A 16448-nucleotide genomic window follows, 5' to 3' on the forward strand; every position below is an offset into this window, starting at 1 on the left:
TCAAATGTCAACCGCATTATCTACCAAGAGAATTCTCTTCGATTATAATCACAGCCGCATTCCCCCAAGCAGACACATCGATGGCCCTGAACGAACTTCATTTGACTCTATGTAAACTGGAAACCACATGTCCTGAGGCTGCATTCATTGTAGCTGGGGATTTTAACCAGGCCAATGTGAAAACAAGACTCCCTCAATTCTATCAGCATATCGATTGTGCAACCAGGGCTGGTAAAACCCTGGATCATTGTTATTCTAACTTCCGCGACGCATATAAGGCCCTCCCCCGCCCTCCCTTCGGAAAAGCTGACCACGACTCCATTTTGTTGCTTCCAGCCTCTAGACAGAAACTAAAACAGGAAACTCCAAACCAAAGTTGAAATGTTCAGAATGGCCCAACTTAGATTGCTTGACAAAGGATTTTTGATACAATTTATACTTTTTGACTATAGTGGAAATTAGCATAAATGTGTATACGTCATGGATTCAATGCCAAAACACCGGAACATTTTTTATGCTACCGCTCTTAACCATTTCAGCCAAAAAAGCATTAAAACATTAAGATTTTCAAAACCATAAATACATTAAACAAGAGCTTCAACGATTTAAGATATTCAATGAAACCAACTTCCAAATGTGCAGACTACCCCAACTTAGATTTCCTTGAGAATTGTTTAAAATATAATTTATACTTTTTAAACTATAACAATATTTAAATGAGATCAAAATCTGTTTTGATGGTGAAAAAAGAGCCATAGACTTGAATGTAAAAAAAACTCCAAACCGTCGTTGAGATGTTCAGAATGGCCCAACTTTTGATTGCTTGTCAAAGGATTTTTGATACTTTTTGAACTACACCCATTTTAAATATACATCATTTGAAAGAGAGATATAGGAATACAGTGTTAGCTTTTCAAAATGGTCCTGCTCCCTGGCCAACTAATCTACAAGACGAACTTTAAAACATTCAGCCTATCCTAATTTCAACATCTTTAATATCTTTATAAACTATAACTATATAAATGTGCATACATTAGCATAATACAACCCACCAACAATAACCCTTTAACCGTTCAATCAAGAGACACTAATTCTACTTTCACATGTTCAGGATCTCCTAACGTCAAATTCGTTTATCAACTATAGCTATATAAATTTGCAGAAATTAGCATAATATCACTCAACAACAGTGACTCTTGAACCGTTCAGCTAGAGACACAAAACAAACTTTTACATGTTCAAGTTATCCTGTCCTATCCAATCAATCAATCAGCCAATCAATCAATACACGATTAAATAAAGCGTGGATAAAGCATACTTAAGTATTTTCTTATTATGAGTTATTATTATGAGAGGAAATAGGGGTCTTTCAGCAATGTTGAAATGTGTTTGTCTTTCATTTATAAGGTGCTTTGGCCACACAAATGGGGACATATTATTTTTATATTCTAAAAAGGAGGTGATCCATGTGAGAGGCCCTTTAATGATCAATTATCCCTGTCAATGAGCTGTAAAGACATCTGATTTGATGAGTTGTGAATGTGTGAAAAGCCCCCACTCTCGTTTATACAGAGACTTAAGGCGATTCACTGTTTTATATGTTGATTTCGAACATTATGGACATAGTTAATCATAGCAAACTGTAGTTGGTGGCTGGTGACAGAAGTTCCATTTGATATTCTGTGATAAGGGTCTTCCGCTTTTCAACACATTGGGCTCAACTGATCCAGAGGATTGTCAGGAACCCAAATTAATGCGCACAAAAGCCCTCGAGGAATTGATCTTAACGCCTTTCTAATTAAGATACACATTGATATTTCCCCGCTCCGAGCTTCCAGACTGTAGGCCCTTTACAGCAGCATTTCCTTGAAGAACCTAGCTCTACAAATAAAGCCCTTAAATTTAGCCCAAAGCTGTTCGGATGCCATGCCTACCTGGCTGATTCCGCCATGTCAGCTGTTCTTGTAGTCCACTGCCTCCATCATCCATTCATCCTCAACTGTGCCACTCAGAGGATTGGCATCTGTCCAAAGGGTCAGGCACCTCAGTCTGTGACCATGTGTGTGAACTAGCTAACAACAAGGAGACAAGCATGAGACAAAGCATGAAAAACATGATCATCCAAACATGATAACCCCAACCATTCCTACACATGTATTGTGTGAAAAGACTCAAGAATTAGCAAGTGGCCTTTTTCTGTTTTGAAAGCGCTTTTGAAATTGACTGTGTTGTCACTCTCTATAATAGCCTACTGGTATGGTTTAAGATTGAGGCTCGAGGTTGAACAGCCAAAACATTATAAAGGTTTTCCTCAAGGCGTTTTTAATGTAGACGGATGTTTGCTTTCATAAGCGGCTCATGCTTCCTGCCGGACTATGGGCGGGAAGCACGAGTCGCGTAGCCTAGGCCAACATGTAAAATAAATGAGAGGGATGATGGAGGCTGATTTTTGACAGTTAGGTTCTAAATTCTGTCCAGTTGACAATATATTATCACAATAGTGATACAATAGCCTAGGGCTATTTGGTTAACCACCTATGAATAATTAGCAAATTCTTCAGTTATAAAAAATAAATACATTTGAGCAGTTGCCAAATAAACAACAGGCCTACCTACAGCTGGAACCAGCCTTCCATCCGACCAGCCCCATTTTGAAGCATGCTGACGAGATTCTTCATTGATGTCATACGCTCTTACAAGTTCTCAGTGGAACTAGAGTCATTTCATTGTCGGGACCAGACGGTGCAGGTTGTCTAGGGAATTCTACCCGGGGTCCGCCATGCACCCAGTAGGCTAGGTTACAGATGGTTTATCTCACAATAAATGACTCAGAAAACAATAAATGTGTCCAAATCACCTAAAGATTATCTCCCTTTACTAATGGAATGTCACATACAATTGTGAAATACCCTTTTTTTAAGGAGTATAATGTCAATGGATTAGGCTATAGCACTCCCTTGGTAAGCTCTTTTGAAAATCAAACTAACATTAATCATCATTTCCAACGTTCTCCAAACATGCAATCCTCAGGCTAATGTCAAGCAATAACTGATGGTGGCACACACATGAGCTATCATTTTACTTACTCGCAGATGGCGATATTGAGTCGTTTCATCTTACCGTCCAAAGGGAATGTATTCAGCCGGCTATACACTCGTATCCCACGTGGACAGGTTTGTACATCACCATTCAGGCTGCAAAGGCATCGATGTACTCTTTAATTATATTTAATGGCAAAAAGGTGGAAAGAAATGGAGAAAATATGCATACTTTCTTTGGCTAATGCTACTTCCTGACATTGCGTACAGCGTTCAGACCAAGGGTAAACAACAGACTGTTGCAACTTGACTGGCTGAACGCGATACACAACATCCAAGACTAGCATTTAGACGCTAGCATGGTGGAGGAAAATGGTGTTTCATAAAGAAAGCATGGAGGGTTTCTATGTTTTTTCCCACATTCTCATTAAATTGAGTTAAGGAGGACATCGACACCTTTGCAGCCTGAATGGGGAATGTTTTATGTACGAACCGGTCCACGGGGGATACGAGTGTAAAGCCTGCTGCATATATTCCCTTTGGATGGGAAGATGAGGCATTTATTCTTGAAGTGATGATTTATCTTATAACCAGTGTAGCCCAAAGAGCTACAGTACATCCTACCGCTACCCCCAGAAAACATAAATAAATCATACAAAATGTAAGTATTAAATGAATGTACAAGTTTAAAGGAGACTGACTAAGATCCCAAAAGCATGTGCATGCAGAGAGCCAAGGTGACAACTATCTATCTTTCAATTAAACCCATAAATGTCAGATATAATCAGGTTTTAATATCTATAATTGCAACAAGACACCACTTAACGTTCCTCTGCACCTTTTTCACCTCCAGCTCAACAGCTTTGTATTTGGAGTGAAAATCAGGAGAGAGAAAGAGAAAGAGAAAGAGAGAAATAAAGCTAGAAGCACAATCATTCCCAAACCTCATCCTGAGGACACAAAGAAGTGCACTTAGCACTAAGTAACACTTGATTCAACGAATAAACTTATCATCAAGCCTTTCGTTGAATCAGGTGTGTTACAGTAGTCCCAGGGAAAAAACAAACATGCACCTTTTTGGGTGCCCAGGACCTGGATTGGGAAACAGTGATGTAAAACATGAAAGAGAAATTTAACTTGCCCTCTTTTCTCTCTAATGTGGACATTACTGCATCTGATATACAGTTGAAGACGGAGGTTTACATACACCTTAGCCAAATACATTTAAACTCAGTTTTTCACAATTCCTGACATTTAATGCTAGCAAAAATTCCCTGTCTTAGGTCAGTTAGGATCACCACTTTATTTTAAGAATGTGAAATGTCAGAATAATAGTAGAGAGAATGATTTATTTCAGCTTTTATTTCTTTTATCACATTCCCCGGGGGTCAGAAGTTGACATACATTCAATTAGTATTTGGTAACATTGTCTTTAAATTGTTAAACTTGGGTCAAACGTTTCGGGTAGCCTTCCACAAGCTTCCCACAATAAGTTGGGGGAATTTTGGCCCATTCCTCCTGACAGAGCTGGTGTAACTGAGTCAGGTTTATAGGCCTCCTTGCTCGCACACGCTTTTTTAGTTCTGCCAACCAATTTTCTATAGGATTGAGGTCAGGGCTTTGTGATGGCCACTCCAATACCTTGACTTTGTTGTCCTTAAGCCATTTTGCCACAACTTTGGAAGTATGCTTGGTGTCATTGTCCATTTGGAAGACCCATTTGTGACCAAGTTTTAACTTCCTGACTGATGTCTTGAGATGTTGCTTCAATATATCCACATCATTTTCCTTCCTCATGACACCATCTATTTTGTGAAGTGCACCAGTCCCTCCTGCAGAAAAGCACCCCCAAAACATGATGCTGCCACCCCCGTGCTTCATGGTTGGGATGGTGTTCTTCGGCATGCAAGCCTCCCCCTTCTTCCTCCAAACATAACGATGGTCATTATGGCCAAACAGTTCTATTTTTGTTTCATCAGACCAGAGGACATTTCTCCAAAAAGTACGATCTTTGTCCCCATGTGCAGTTGTAAAACATAGTCTGGCTTTTTTATGGCGGTTTTGGAGCAGTGGATTCTTCCTTGTTGAGCGGCCTTTCAGGTTATGTCAATATAGGACTGTGGATATAGATACTTGTGTACTTGTGTACCTGTTTCCTCCAGCATCTTCGTAAGGTCCTTTGCTGTTGTTCTGGGATTGATTTGCACTTTTCGCACCAAAGAACACGTCTCCTTCCTGAGCGGTGACGGCTGCTTGGTCCCATGGTGTTCATACTTGCGTACTATTGTTTGTACAGATGAACGTGGTACCTTCAGGCATTTGGAAATTGCTCCCAAGGATGAACGAGACTTGTGGAGGTCTTGGCTGATTTCTTTTGATTTTCCCATGATGTCAAGCAAAGAGGCACTGGGTTTGAAGGTAGGCCTTGAAATACATCCACAGGTACACCTCCTATTGACTCAAATTATGTCAAATAGCCTATCAGAAGCGTCTAAAGCCATGACATCATTTTCTGGAATTTCCAAGCTGGTAACGAGTGGAGGAGAGAGGAGCCTCTTAAAGAAGAAGTTACAGGTCTGTGAAAGCCAGAAATCTTGCTTGTTTGTAGGTGACCAAATACTTATTTTCCACCATAATTTGCTAATAAATTCATTAAAAATCCTACAATGTGATTTTCTGGATTTTTTTCTCATTTCGTCTGTCATAGTTGAAGTGCACCTATGATGAAAATTACAGGCCTCTCTCATATTTTTAAGTGGGAGAACTTGCACAATTGGTGGCTGACTAAATACTTTTTTGCCCCACTGTAGGTGTATGTAAACTTCCGACTTCAACTGTATGTGTCAGTCCCTTTTGTAGACTTCTCCGGTTAGCGTACCAAGATTAGAGAGAAACTGACAGGGGCACAGGGAGCGAGGGGTGGAGGGGCGGGGAGAAAGACTGAGGGAGATGGAGATGTGTGGAGACATGAATGGCTTGCAGGTGTTTTGTGGGGAGGAGAGCGAGAGAATGGGGGATGGATAGAGAGACAGAGATGGAGCAGTAGGTTGGTTTTCCCCACGTTGTCATTATGTTTTATGGGTGCTGCGTTTGTGCTCTCAAGTGGAGATATATTACTGTAAGCACAGGCCATGTGATGAAGGTGTTAGTGTGGATGAGTGGGTTGTGCGTGTCAGTATGTAGGATGGAAATAGTTCAAATGAGTATACGAGAGAGGGAATGGATTTTAACAGGAAAAGACAAGGACCAAACAGAAAGGGAAGATAAACACACAAACTGTAAGAGTAAGAGAAAGTTTAGGGCAAGGTAAGGTGGAGGTGAGATAGAAGATCAAAGACGAAAAAGAAACATAAATGGAGACTGAAAGGTCGTGCTAAATCCAACAAGCTCTCACAGTCTGTCAGAATTAGACATTCATCCATGTTTCTCAAATGTCAAGTGTTTAGTAACTTCTCCGTATCATTCCAAGGTTAAGTTTAGGCATTAACTCATCATTCTTAAGGTTAGGAATGAACTACAAATGGTTACGGTAAGGGTTAAGGTTAGGGATAGGCTTACATTTTTTTTTTTTTTAAGCAACTTTCTATCGCTGGATTCGAACATGCAACCTTTGGAACCCCTCTAGCAAAACCAAAGCCTCCTTGAAGGTAACAACGCTCACTGCTGCTCCTAGTGGCTGGTTTCCACGTCATCTCCCAACGTCCTTAGACATGGATGGACATCAAATACTGAATTGTATCACGGGTGACGTGCCTGGCTAAATCATTCTTATAAAGAACGTTCCTGACAAAACAACTTAGCAACTGAATCATTTAACTTAGGATATAGATGTATAAAGACTTTTGCTGAAAGTATGATTTTTATTGTCATCATTTTAATCATTGTCATTCTTAGTTCAATTTACATGTTTTTAAATTGATTCTTGTCAAAGGTAAACACAATTCTTGTTGTTGTCTCCAACATTAGTAAATGCTTTTTTAAAATCCCCCCGGCCTCTAACATAAGCTAACATTACTGAAGCACATACTCTCTATCTCTCATACACTCCTGCATATTCAGATCCTACAAACAAGTCCCTCAACGAATACGAAAAGTCTAAAATGCACACATACTCGAAAAGCGCGGACAGTCACACTCCTTATACCTCCATACGCACAACAATGTGTTTTTCTCTCTCAATAATGCCTTTTCTCTCTCACTCTCTCTGACACACCCACACACACACACACAAATCCAGCACCTACCAGCACGTTTATAAAGTTATATTACAATGCACTATCGTCATTTCTCATGTCAAGAATTTTAAGTGCAGCACTGGAGGAGTGATGTTTTTTATCCAGTATCACCTCTCCTCTTATTTCCCCCGTGCTGCTGGCATAAATGCTATGGTTAAATGTAATGCTTTATAACATGTGAGAAGAATAGTTACACCTCTCCTCAAAAGTCTTAACTGGCATACATCCATGTACTGTACTTAACAGAAGCAAATGCTTTAGCAAAAATAAAAAAGTAAAAAAAATTTGGTACAATAGCTTAATGAAAAAATACTTGGAAATGTACATGGATAAACAAGCAAATCAATAAATAATGTAAATACATTTGTAAATAAATGTTAATAAACCATACAGCATTGTCATCGAAAATGCAATCCTAATATTGTCAGACTTTATAGTATAAAACAGTAAATCTGTGGACTGCTGTCTGTCTGCAAATTCACACGTTTACAAAATGGAGACTAGAGTAATCTGTGACACAAATCACAGTTTCCTCAGGCACCTGCCGCACTGTGACTACTGTATTTGGTAGTTACCACAGTGACTGAGATTGTAATAATGAACAGCCCTGATTCGGTAACCTTTGAAAGTGATGGAGGAAAAAATAATAATAATCAGGTCTGGATTTGTAGGGTATTTGTTGTTATGACATGTTTAATATTGTAATTTGTGGCAATAGAAACCATTCTGTTGACTATAGATACAAGATTGCTACCTGGAACCCAGACAAAGTGTTATGGGTAGATGCATCAGGCAAAAACACAGATCTGTGCTTCTGGAAATGCCCTTAAAGCACAGGTGCAGAGTCTCTTTAATTCCAGTTAATAAGGTTTGAAGGCAGATATGAAAACAGATCTTGAAGGGCACCGTCTATTTTGTCTTTGACATGTGGGCTTTGGACCTTTCTATGCACCACAAAGCCACAGTTAGAGTACATCTAGAGGAGATGGATAAGGGCTCTCGAAAGCCTTATAGAGATTCTCTTAAAATATTTCTGTCTTCTGGTCAACATCATTAACACTTGGGCCTCAGTGTGACCAACTCGTATCTATGACAGTAAAAGATGGGTTAACATCCGGTAGAATGGCAGCAGTGTAGAGAAATGGCTGCAAGTATATGGCACAGCACAGTACAGTGAATCTTGGCAGAGTCCAGCATGGTCCACAGTATTGCAGCACCGCCAAGTCCAGTTGAGTCCCGTCCATCAAAGCCTATTGGACAGTCCATTGGTCAGGCTCAGTGGAGCCCAGTCCAGTTATGGCCATCCTACTCCACAGAGCTCAAAGGTCCTTCATATTGGGACAAGCTGAAGACAATGTCATACGAGTTCCTTCGCAGATAGACAGGCAGCCATACTCCCATTACAAATCCCACTGCACATGCCCTACTTTAACCGTGTGTGTGTAGCCAGAGGCAGCCTAGGCATGACGGCTGTATCATGTCTAAGTCTGAATGCCATTTTCTGCTTTGGTCCGTGTGGTGGCACACCAAATGCATGAAATGCAGTGGCACATATGCACGTAGTGTATGTCCGACAATGCATGGACCAAAGACGTCGCACAAACTGTGTATCAACAGTGACTACAGGTGAGTTAAGATAGAATTGAGTGAGTACGATTTGAGAGTAAGTCCTGTTTTTTATGGTTGTGTCAAATTGTTTGTAATTCTGGCTTTTGATTGGTTGAATTGTGTGACATTTACTTGGTTCCCTCTCACTTTCTAATTGAACCCGGGGTCAATGGATACAGAGCCCTTCAGTCTAAGCAGTTCAGATATCCATGTGATGTCACTCGGGGGACAGTCGCTAGGAAACCAGGAGGGCGGAGATGAGCAGTGTTGCCACGGTGAGCAGAAGGCGATCGCGTGATCGGCTGCTGCCACTGACGCTCTTCTCCAGTTTGGGAATTTCAGGGTTAAATTCATCTGTGGAGAGAGAGAAAAAGAGAGAGAGAGACAGAGGGAGCGAGAGAGACAGACAGAGACAGACCGAGAGAGTGCGAGAGAGAGAGAGAGAGAGAGAGAGAGAGAGAGAGAGAGGGTGAGAGAAACCATCAAATGACACATTAACTCAATCAATCTACAGCCGATGTTGTGCAATGCATACAAATAATGCACATCCACATGTAGAGAACAAACAGAGAAATGTAACAAAAATCGGCAATTATCACCTGTGCTGCTACATATGATGCCATATTCCCTCTTGGGAGGAGGAATAAACACACTTTGTTGTTCATCTTTTAAAATGTATGCATATTTTTATTCTAATGATTCGGCTTCATCTAGCAGGATTTGCAATTAAATGAAATGAACATAGAACAAACCCATTGATTAGGCACAATCCTGCATTAGCTGGAGAGCAAGAGAAAGAGAGAACAGGGAAAAAATACATCTCATTCTCAAAGTAAGCTTGGGATGTGTGACCAGAATCCTGAGCCTCCCTATAGGCAGGTAGCCTAGTGGTTTGAGCATTGGGCCAGTAACCGAAAGGCTGCTGGATTGAATCCCCGAGCTGACAAGGTAAAAGTCGTTCTGCCCCCGAACAAGGCAGTTAACCCACTGTTCCCTGGTAGGCCGTCATTATAAATAAGTATTTGTTCTTAATTGACTTGACTAGTTAAATAAAAGGTGAAAAAAATAAAATAAATAGGCCACTATGGGGACAGACAGTGAAGAGTCAACGAACTAAGAGAGACACACACACAAGATGTGACACTGATACGACGAATGACACGTGGCAGCAGACTTTTCCCCCTCGTTGACTCAAGAGAAAGAACAACATCCAACTCGACCGGTTTGTCTGTGCGCGTCTGACACGTCAAAACCATTCTTAGAAATATTAGGAAACATGTCTGTCGGCTACGACGATGACACAACCCTGACATCTACACCAGTGACATGGTCAAATAAAGTAATATGGTAAAGTGATAGGGCAGAGTCCAGTTGAGTACATGTGGTAAACTGAGACTGTTCCAGCTGACAGCCCATAAAGTTAGATAGAGGACTCCAGATGGATATAACCCATTTTAGCATGCCATTGAGGGCCTCTACCCTTTTAAAGCAGTCAACTGGGTGGGGATTCCTATGGATTTTGATCAATCAGCCAAGGATCAGAGCATGGTCTTCTTCAAATTGGATGGCCTATGGTCAGTTAATGGCTTTAAGCTAAATCACCACCATCTATTCTCAACAATAAACACACAAGATTTGATTCAGGACTCCAGCACTGCAGGTGCTCCAATATTAGCTTTACACTTCTTTCAAACACAAAAGAAAAAGACCATTGACTACTTGGAGCCTCAATAGCAATGTCCATGCTGTCACAGATGCCACAATTGCACAAATAAAAATATGAGTTCTTTATTTAACTCTATGAGATTAGCTGACAAGGTATTCATCAATATGTTATCTCAGACAGGGAGGGGCATTGAGTGAGTTTGTTCCATATAAACTGTAAGTGAGTTTTAACCTGAACAGGAAGTTAGTATGCTGCAAAGTTAGAGAATATTGACACGGCATTAGGTGGAATAGTGTCCCTGATTGTGTAAAGTAGTGTTTAAAAAAAAAAGAGATCAGCTTTAATATGGAAGATAGATTGTGACTTCTATCAATGTCATTCTCTGCATCACTTCCAATACACCACATATCTTTGTTGTAAATATATACTGAACAAAAATTTAAACGCAACACGCAGCAATTTCAAATATTTTAATGAGTTCATGTAAGGAAGTCAGTCAAATGAAATAAATTCATTAGGCCCTAATCTATGGATTTCACATGCCTGGGAATACAGATATATATCTGTTGGTCACAGATAACTTTAAAAAAAAAAAAAAGGTTGTGGCGTGATCAGTAAACCAGTCAGTATCTGGTGTGACCACCATTTGCCTCATGCAGCGCAGGACATGTCGTTCTCATAGAGTTGATCAGGCTGTTCATTGTGGCCTGTGGAATGTTGTCCCACTCCTCTACAATGGCTGTGCGAAGTTGCTAGATATTGGTGGGAAATGGTACATTGAGTATGCAGGCCATTGGAGAACTGGGACATTTTGAGCTTCCAGGAAATGTGTACAGATCCTTGCGACATGGGGCCGTGCATTATGATGCTGAAACATGAGGTGATGGCGGCGGATGAATGGCACAACAATGGGCCTCAGGATCTCGTCACGTTATCTCTATTGACATCGATAAAATGCAATTGTGTTGTCCGTAGCTTATGCCTGCCCATACCACAACCCCCACCGCCACCAAGGTGCACTCTGTTCACACATCACATGACGTCAGCAAACTGCTAGCCCACACGACACGGTTGTGAGGCCGGTTCTCCAAAACGACGTTGGAGGTGGCTTATGGTAGAGAAATTAACATTCAATTATCTGGCAACAGCTCTGGTGGACATTTCCACGCTCTCTCAAAACTTGAGACATCTGCGGCATTATGTTGTGTGACGAAACTGCACATTTTAGAGTGGCCTTTAATTGTCCTCAGCACATTACCTGTGCAATGATCATGCTGCTGAATCAGCTTCTTGATTTGCCACACCATTCAGGTGAATGGATTATTTTGCAAAGGAGAAATCTTCACTAACAGCGATGTAAACACATTTATGCACATTTGAGAGAAATTAGCTTTTTGTGCTAATGGAATTTTCTGGGAACTTTTAACATGGGACCAACACTTTACATGTTGTGTTTATATTTTTGTTCAGTATATATATATGTATATATAAAGAATATATTTTAATATATTCCCATTCTTTATTATTTTTCGCAACTCCTACCACTCCTCTCTAATTGGAGTAAACGAATACTTAGGCTTCTACATCCAGCTTATACATACCATATACATTTTACGGACACATTATATTTTACATTAGTTATATTTTTTGTTTGTTTTTAGTCCCACTCTCCAGCTACCCACAACCCCTCCCATATATCTCTGAAGGCCATCCAGTTTTGATTTATAATTGCAATATATTTTCCCACTGTGCTGTGATGTTTCACAACATTTCGGAACCTTTCTATTCTCATAGTTTCTACAGATTTTAAATTAAAGACAAACATTTTTTCTAAGACTATTCTTATGTTATTCATCAATTGACTATGACTTTTCAAATCACGTAGCAGTGCTATATGCAGAGTTAGCTCCAGGTAAATGCTACAATTCTTCAGCCATTGCTGAACCTATGACCAAAAACAAGCTACATATGGGCAGTACCAAAACAAGTGACCTAATGATTCTGTCTTGTCGCAGCAAAATCTGCAGAGCTGGGATGATTGTATCCCCCATATACATACAGTGCATTCGGATAGTATTCAGATCTCTTCACTTTTTCCACATTTTGTTACGTTACAGCCTTAATCATTTTTTTCTCATCAATCTACACACAATACCCAATAATGTCAAAGCAAAAACAGGTTTTTAGAAATTTTAGCAAATATATTAATAATAAAACAGAAATACCTTAAGTATTCAGATCCTTTGCTATGACACTTAAAATTGAACTCATGTGCATCCTGTTTCCATTGATCATCCTTGAGATGTTTCTATAATTGATTGGACATGACTTGGAGGCCCACATATGTCTATATAAAGGTCCCACTGTTGACAGTGCATGTCAGAGCAAAAAACAAGCCATGATGTCAAAAGAACTGTCCGCAGAGCTCTGAGACAGGATTGTGTCGAGGCACAGATCTGGGGAAGGGTACCAAAAAATGTCTACAGCATTGAAGGTCCCCAAGAACACGGTAGCCTCCATCATTCTTAAATGGAAGAAGCTTAGAACCACCAAGACTCTTCCTAGAGCTGGCCACCCAGTCAAACTGAGCAATCGGGGGAGAAGGACCTTGGTCAGAGAGATGACCAAGAACCCAATGGTCACTCTGACAGAGCTCCAGAGATCCTCTGTGGAGATGGGGGAACCTTCTAGAAGGACAACCATCTCTGCAGCACTCCACCAATCAGGGCTTTATGGTGGAGTGTCCAGACGGAAGCCACTCCTCAGTAAAAGGCACATGACAGCAAGCTTGTAGTTTGCCAAAAAAAAACTAAACGACTCTCAGTCCATGAGAAACAAGATTCTCTGGTCTGATGAAACTAAGATTGAACTCTTTGGCCAAGCGTCACGTCTGGAGTAAACATGGCACTATCCCTACGGGGAAGCATGGTGGTGGCAGAATCATGCTGTGGGGATGTTTTTCAGCAGCTGGGACTGGGAGACTTGTCAGGATCGAAGGAAAGATGAAGCAAGCAAAGTACAGAGAGAACATTGATAAAACAAACCTGTTCCAGAGTGCCCAAGACCTCAGACTGGGGCGAAGGTTCACCTTCCAACAGGACAACTACCCTAAGCACACAGCCAATACAACGCAGGAGTGGCTTTGGGACAATGCTCTGAAAGTCATTGAGTGGCCCTGCCAGAGCCCAGACTTGAACTTGATCGAACAGCCCTGCAGAGACCTGAAAATAGCTGTGCAGCGATTTTCCCCATCCAACCTGACAGAGCTTGAGAGGATGTGCAGAGAAGAATGGGAGAAACTCCACAAATACAGGCATGCCAAGCTTGTAGCGTCATACCCAAGAAGACTCGAGGCTGTAATCGCTGCCAAAGGTGCTTCAACAGAGTTTTTTTTATTTTATTTTAATAAATGTGCAAAAATGTCTAAATATAGGGTACTGTCTGTAGACTGATGAGGGATAAAAAAATATATATTTTATATATAAGGCTGTAACATAACAAAAATTCAAGGGGTCTGTCACGCGTACTCCCACTCCCCCACTCGATGTTGCCGGTGTACTACTAACCACCAGTCCTGGCAATCATCATTACGCACATCTGCCCCCATCGTTACGCACACCTGGACCTCATCATCACCTTGATTTACTCTCCCTTTATTTTGCTCTCAGTAGCCCCAGTCATCAGGCAGTATTGGTTTTGTTCACATTCAGTACACTCATGTTTTTTTTTTTTTTCCTTTTCATTAAACTTACCTTCTGCACCTGCTTCCAGTGTATACTTTACAGGGTCTGAATAATTTCCAAATGCACTGCATACATTTATTTATCTATCTCTATGCTGTATATACAGTATATCACACAAGTGAGTACACCCCTCACACACTGAAGAAATGACACTTTGCTACAATGTAAAGTAGTGAGTGTACAGCTTGTATAACTGTACATTTGCTGTCCCCTCAAAATAACTCAACACACAGCCATTAATGTGAGTACACCCCTAAGTGAAAATTTCCAAATTGGGCCCAATTAGCTATTTTCCCTCCCCGGTGTCATGTGACTCCTTCATGGTCGACCAAAGAAGTTGAGTGCACGTGCTCAGCGTCATATCCAGAGGTTGTCTTTGGGAAATAGACGTATGAGTGCTGCCAGCATTGCTGCAGAGGTTGGGGTGGGGGGTCAGCCTGTCCGTGCTCAGACCATACGCCGTACATTGCATCAAATTGGTCTGCATGGCTGTCGTCCCAGAAGGAAGCCTCTTCTAAAGATGATGCACAAGAAAGCCCGCAAACAGTTTGCTGAAGACAAGCAGACTAAGGACATGGATTACTGGAACCATGTCCTGTGGTCTGATGAGACCAAGATAAACTTATTTGGTTCAGATGGTGTCAAGCGTGTGTGGCGGCAACCAGGTGAGGAGTACAAAGACAAGTGTGTCTTGCCTACAGTCGAGCATGGTGGTGGGAGTGTCATGGTCTGGGGCTGCATGGGTGCTGCCGGCACTGGGGAGCTACAGTTCATTGAGGGAACCATGAATGCCAACATGTACTGTGACATACTGAAGCAGAGCATGATCCCCCTCCCTTCGGAGACTGGGCCGCAGGGCAGTATTCCAACATGATAACAACCCCAAACACACATCCAAGACGACCACTGCCTTGCTAAAGAAGCTGAGGGTAAAGGTGATGGACTGGCCAAGCATGTCTCCATTCCTAAACCCTATTGAGCATCTGTGGGACATCCTCAAACGGAAGGTGGAGGAGTGCAAGGTCTCTAACATCCACCAGCTCTGTGATGTCGTCATGGAGGAGTGGAAGAGGACTCCAGTGGCAACCTGTGAAGCTCTGGTGAACTCCATGCCCAAGAGGGTTAAGGCAGTGCTGGAAAATGATGGTGGCCACACAAAATATTGACACTTTGGGTCCAATTTGGGCATTTTCACTTAGGGGTGTTCTCACGTTTGTTGCCAGCGGTTTATACATTAATGGCTGTGTGTTGAGTTATTTTGAGGGGACAGCAAATTTACAGTTATACAAGCTGTACACTCACTACTTTACATTGTAGCAAAGTGTCATTTCTTCAGTGTTGTCACATGAAAATATATACTCAAATATTTACAAAAATGTGAGGGGTGTACTCACTTTTGTGATATACTGTATATAACATTCTATTGGTTGCAAGTTTTGAATCAGGCGTCGTCTTGTGTATCAGCAATGTGCCACGGAATTGGTCAATCGAAAATCTCTTCCCAACTATTTTCAACCTGTTTGGCGCAGCTGTTGTTTGGCAGTTGTTGTCCTTAAATACTATGCTTTTTTATTTATCACAATTTTCTTTAACCAAATTTTGGTCTTTAATGCAGGGCCAACAGACAAGTTCATTACTACCTCCCCCTTCCATTGCAGTAATGCTGCAATCAGTTGGTTGTAATTTTGGATAGAGCAGACATTTCCATATATTTTTGTTAACTGCATGTTCAAAAGTTTGGGGTCACTTAGAAATGTCCTTGTTTTTTAAAGAAAATCAAAAAATATTGTCGATTAAAATAACATCAAATTGATCAGAAAAACAGTGTAGACATTGTTAATGTTGTAAATGACTATTGTAGCTTGATACAGCTCATATTTAATGGAATATCTACATAGGCATACAGAGGCGTATTATCAGCAACCATCACTCCCGTGTTCCAATGCAACGTTGTGTTAACTAATCCAAGATTATAATTTTAAACGGCTAATTGATCTTTAGAAAACCCATTTGCAATTGTTAGCGCAGCTGAAACTGTTGTCCTGATTAAAGAAGCAATACAACTGCCATCCTTTAGACTGGTTGAGTATCTGGAGCGTCAGCATTTGTGGGTTCGATTACAGGCTTAAAATGGCCAAAAACAAGGTACTTTCTTCTG

General features: G+C 41.0%; 1 protein-coding gene across 1 annotated transcript in view; it reads right to left on the reverse strand.

Moving 5' to 3' along the window:
• Positions 1-7389: 7389 nt before the first annotated feature.
• Positions 7390-16448, reverse strand: part of LOC115131784 (ephrin-A3-like) — an 89576-nt gene continuing 80517 nt past the window's right edge. The window contains exon 5 of the mRNA XM_029663769.2: positions 7390-9235. Coding sequence (XP_029519629.1) covers positions 9117-9235 — 119 coding nt within the window. The 3' untranslated portion in view covers positions 7390-9116. The remainder of the gene's footprint in view (positions 9236-16448) is intronic.

The sequence above is a fragment of the Oncorhynchus nerka genome, linkage group LG7 (genome assembly GCF_034236695.1).
Source record: "Oncorhynchus nerka isolate Pitt River linkage group LG7, Oner_Uvic_2.0, whole genome shotgun sequence".
Taxonomy (NCBI): domain Eukaryota; kingdom Metazoa; phylum Chordata; class Actinopteri; order Salmoniformes; family Salmonidae; genus Oncorhynchus; species Oncorhynchus nerka.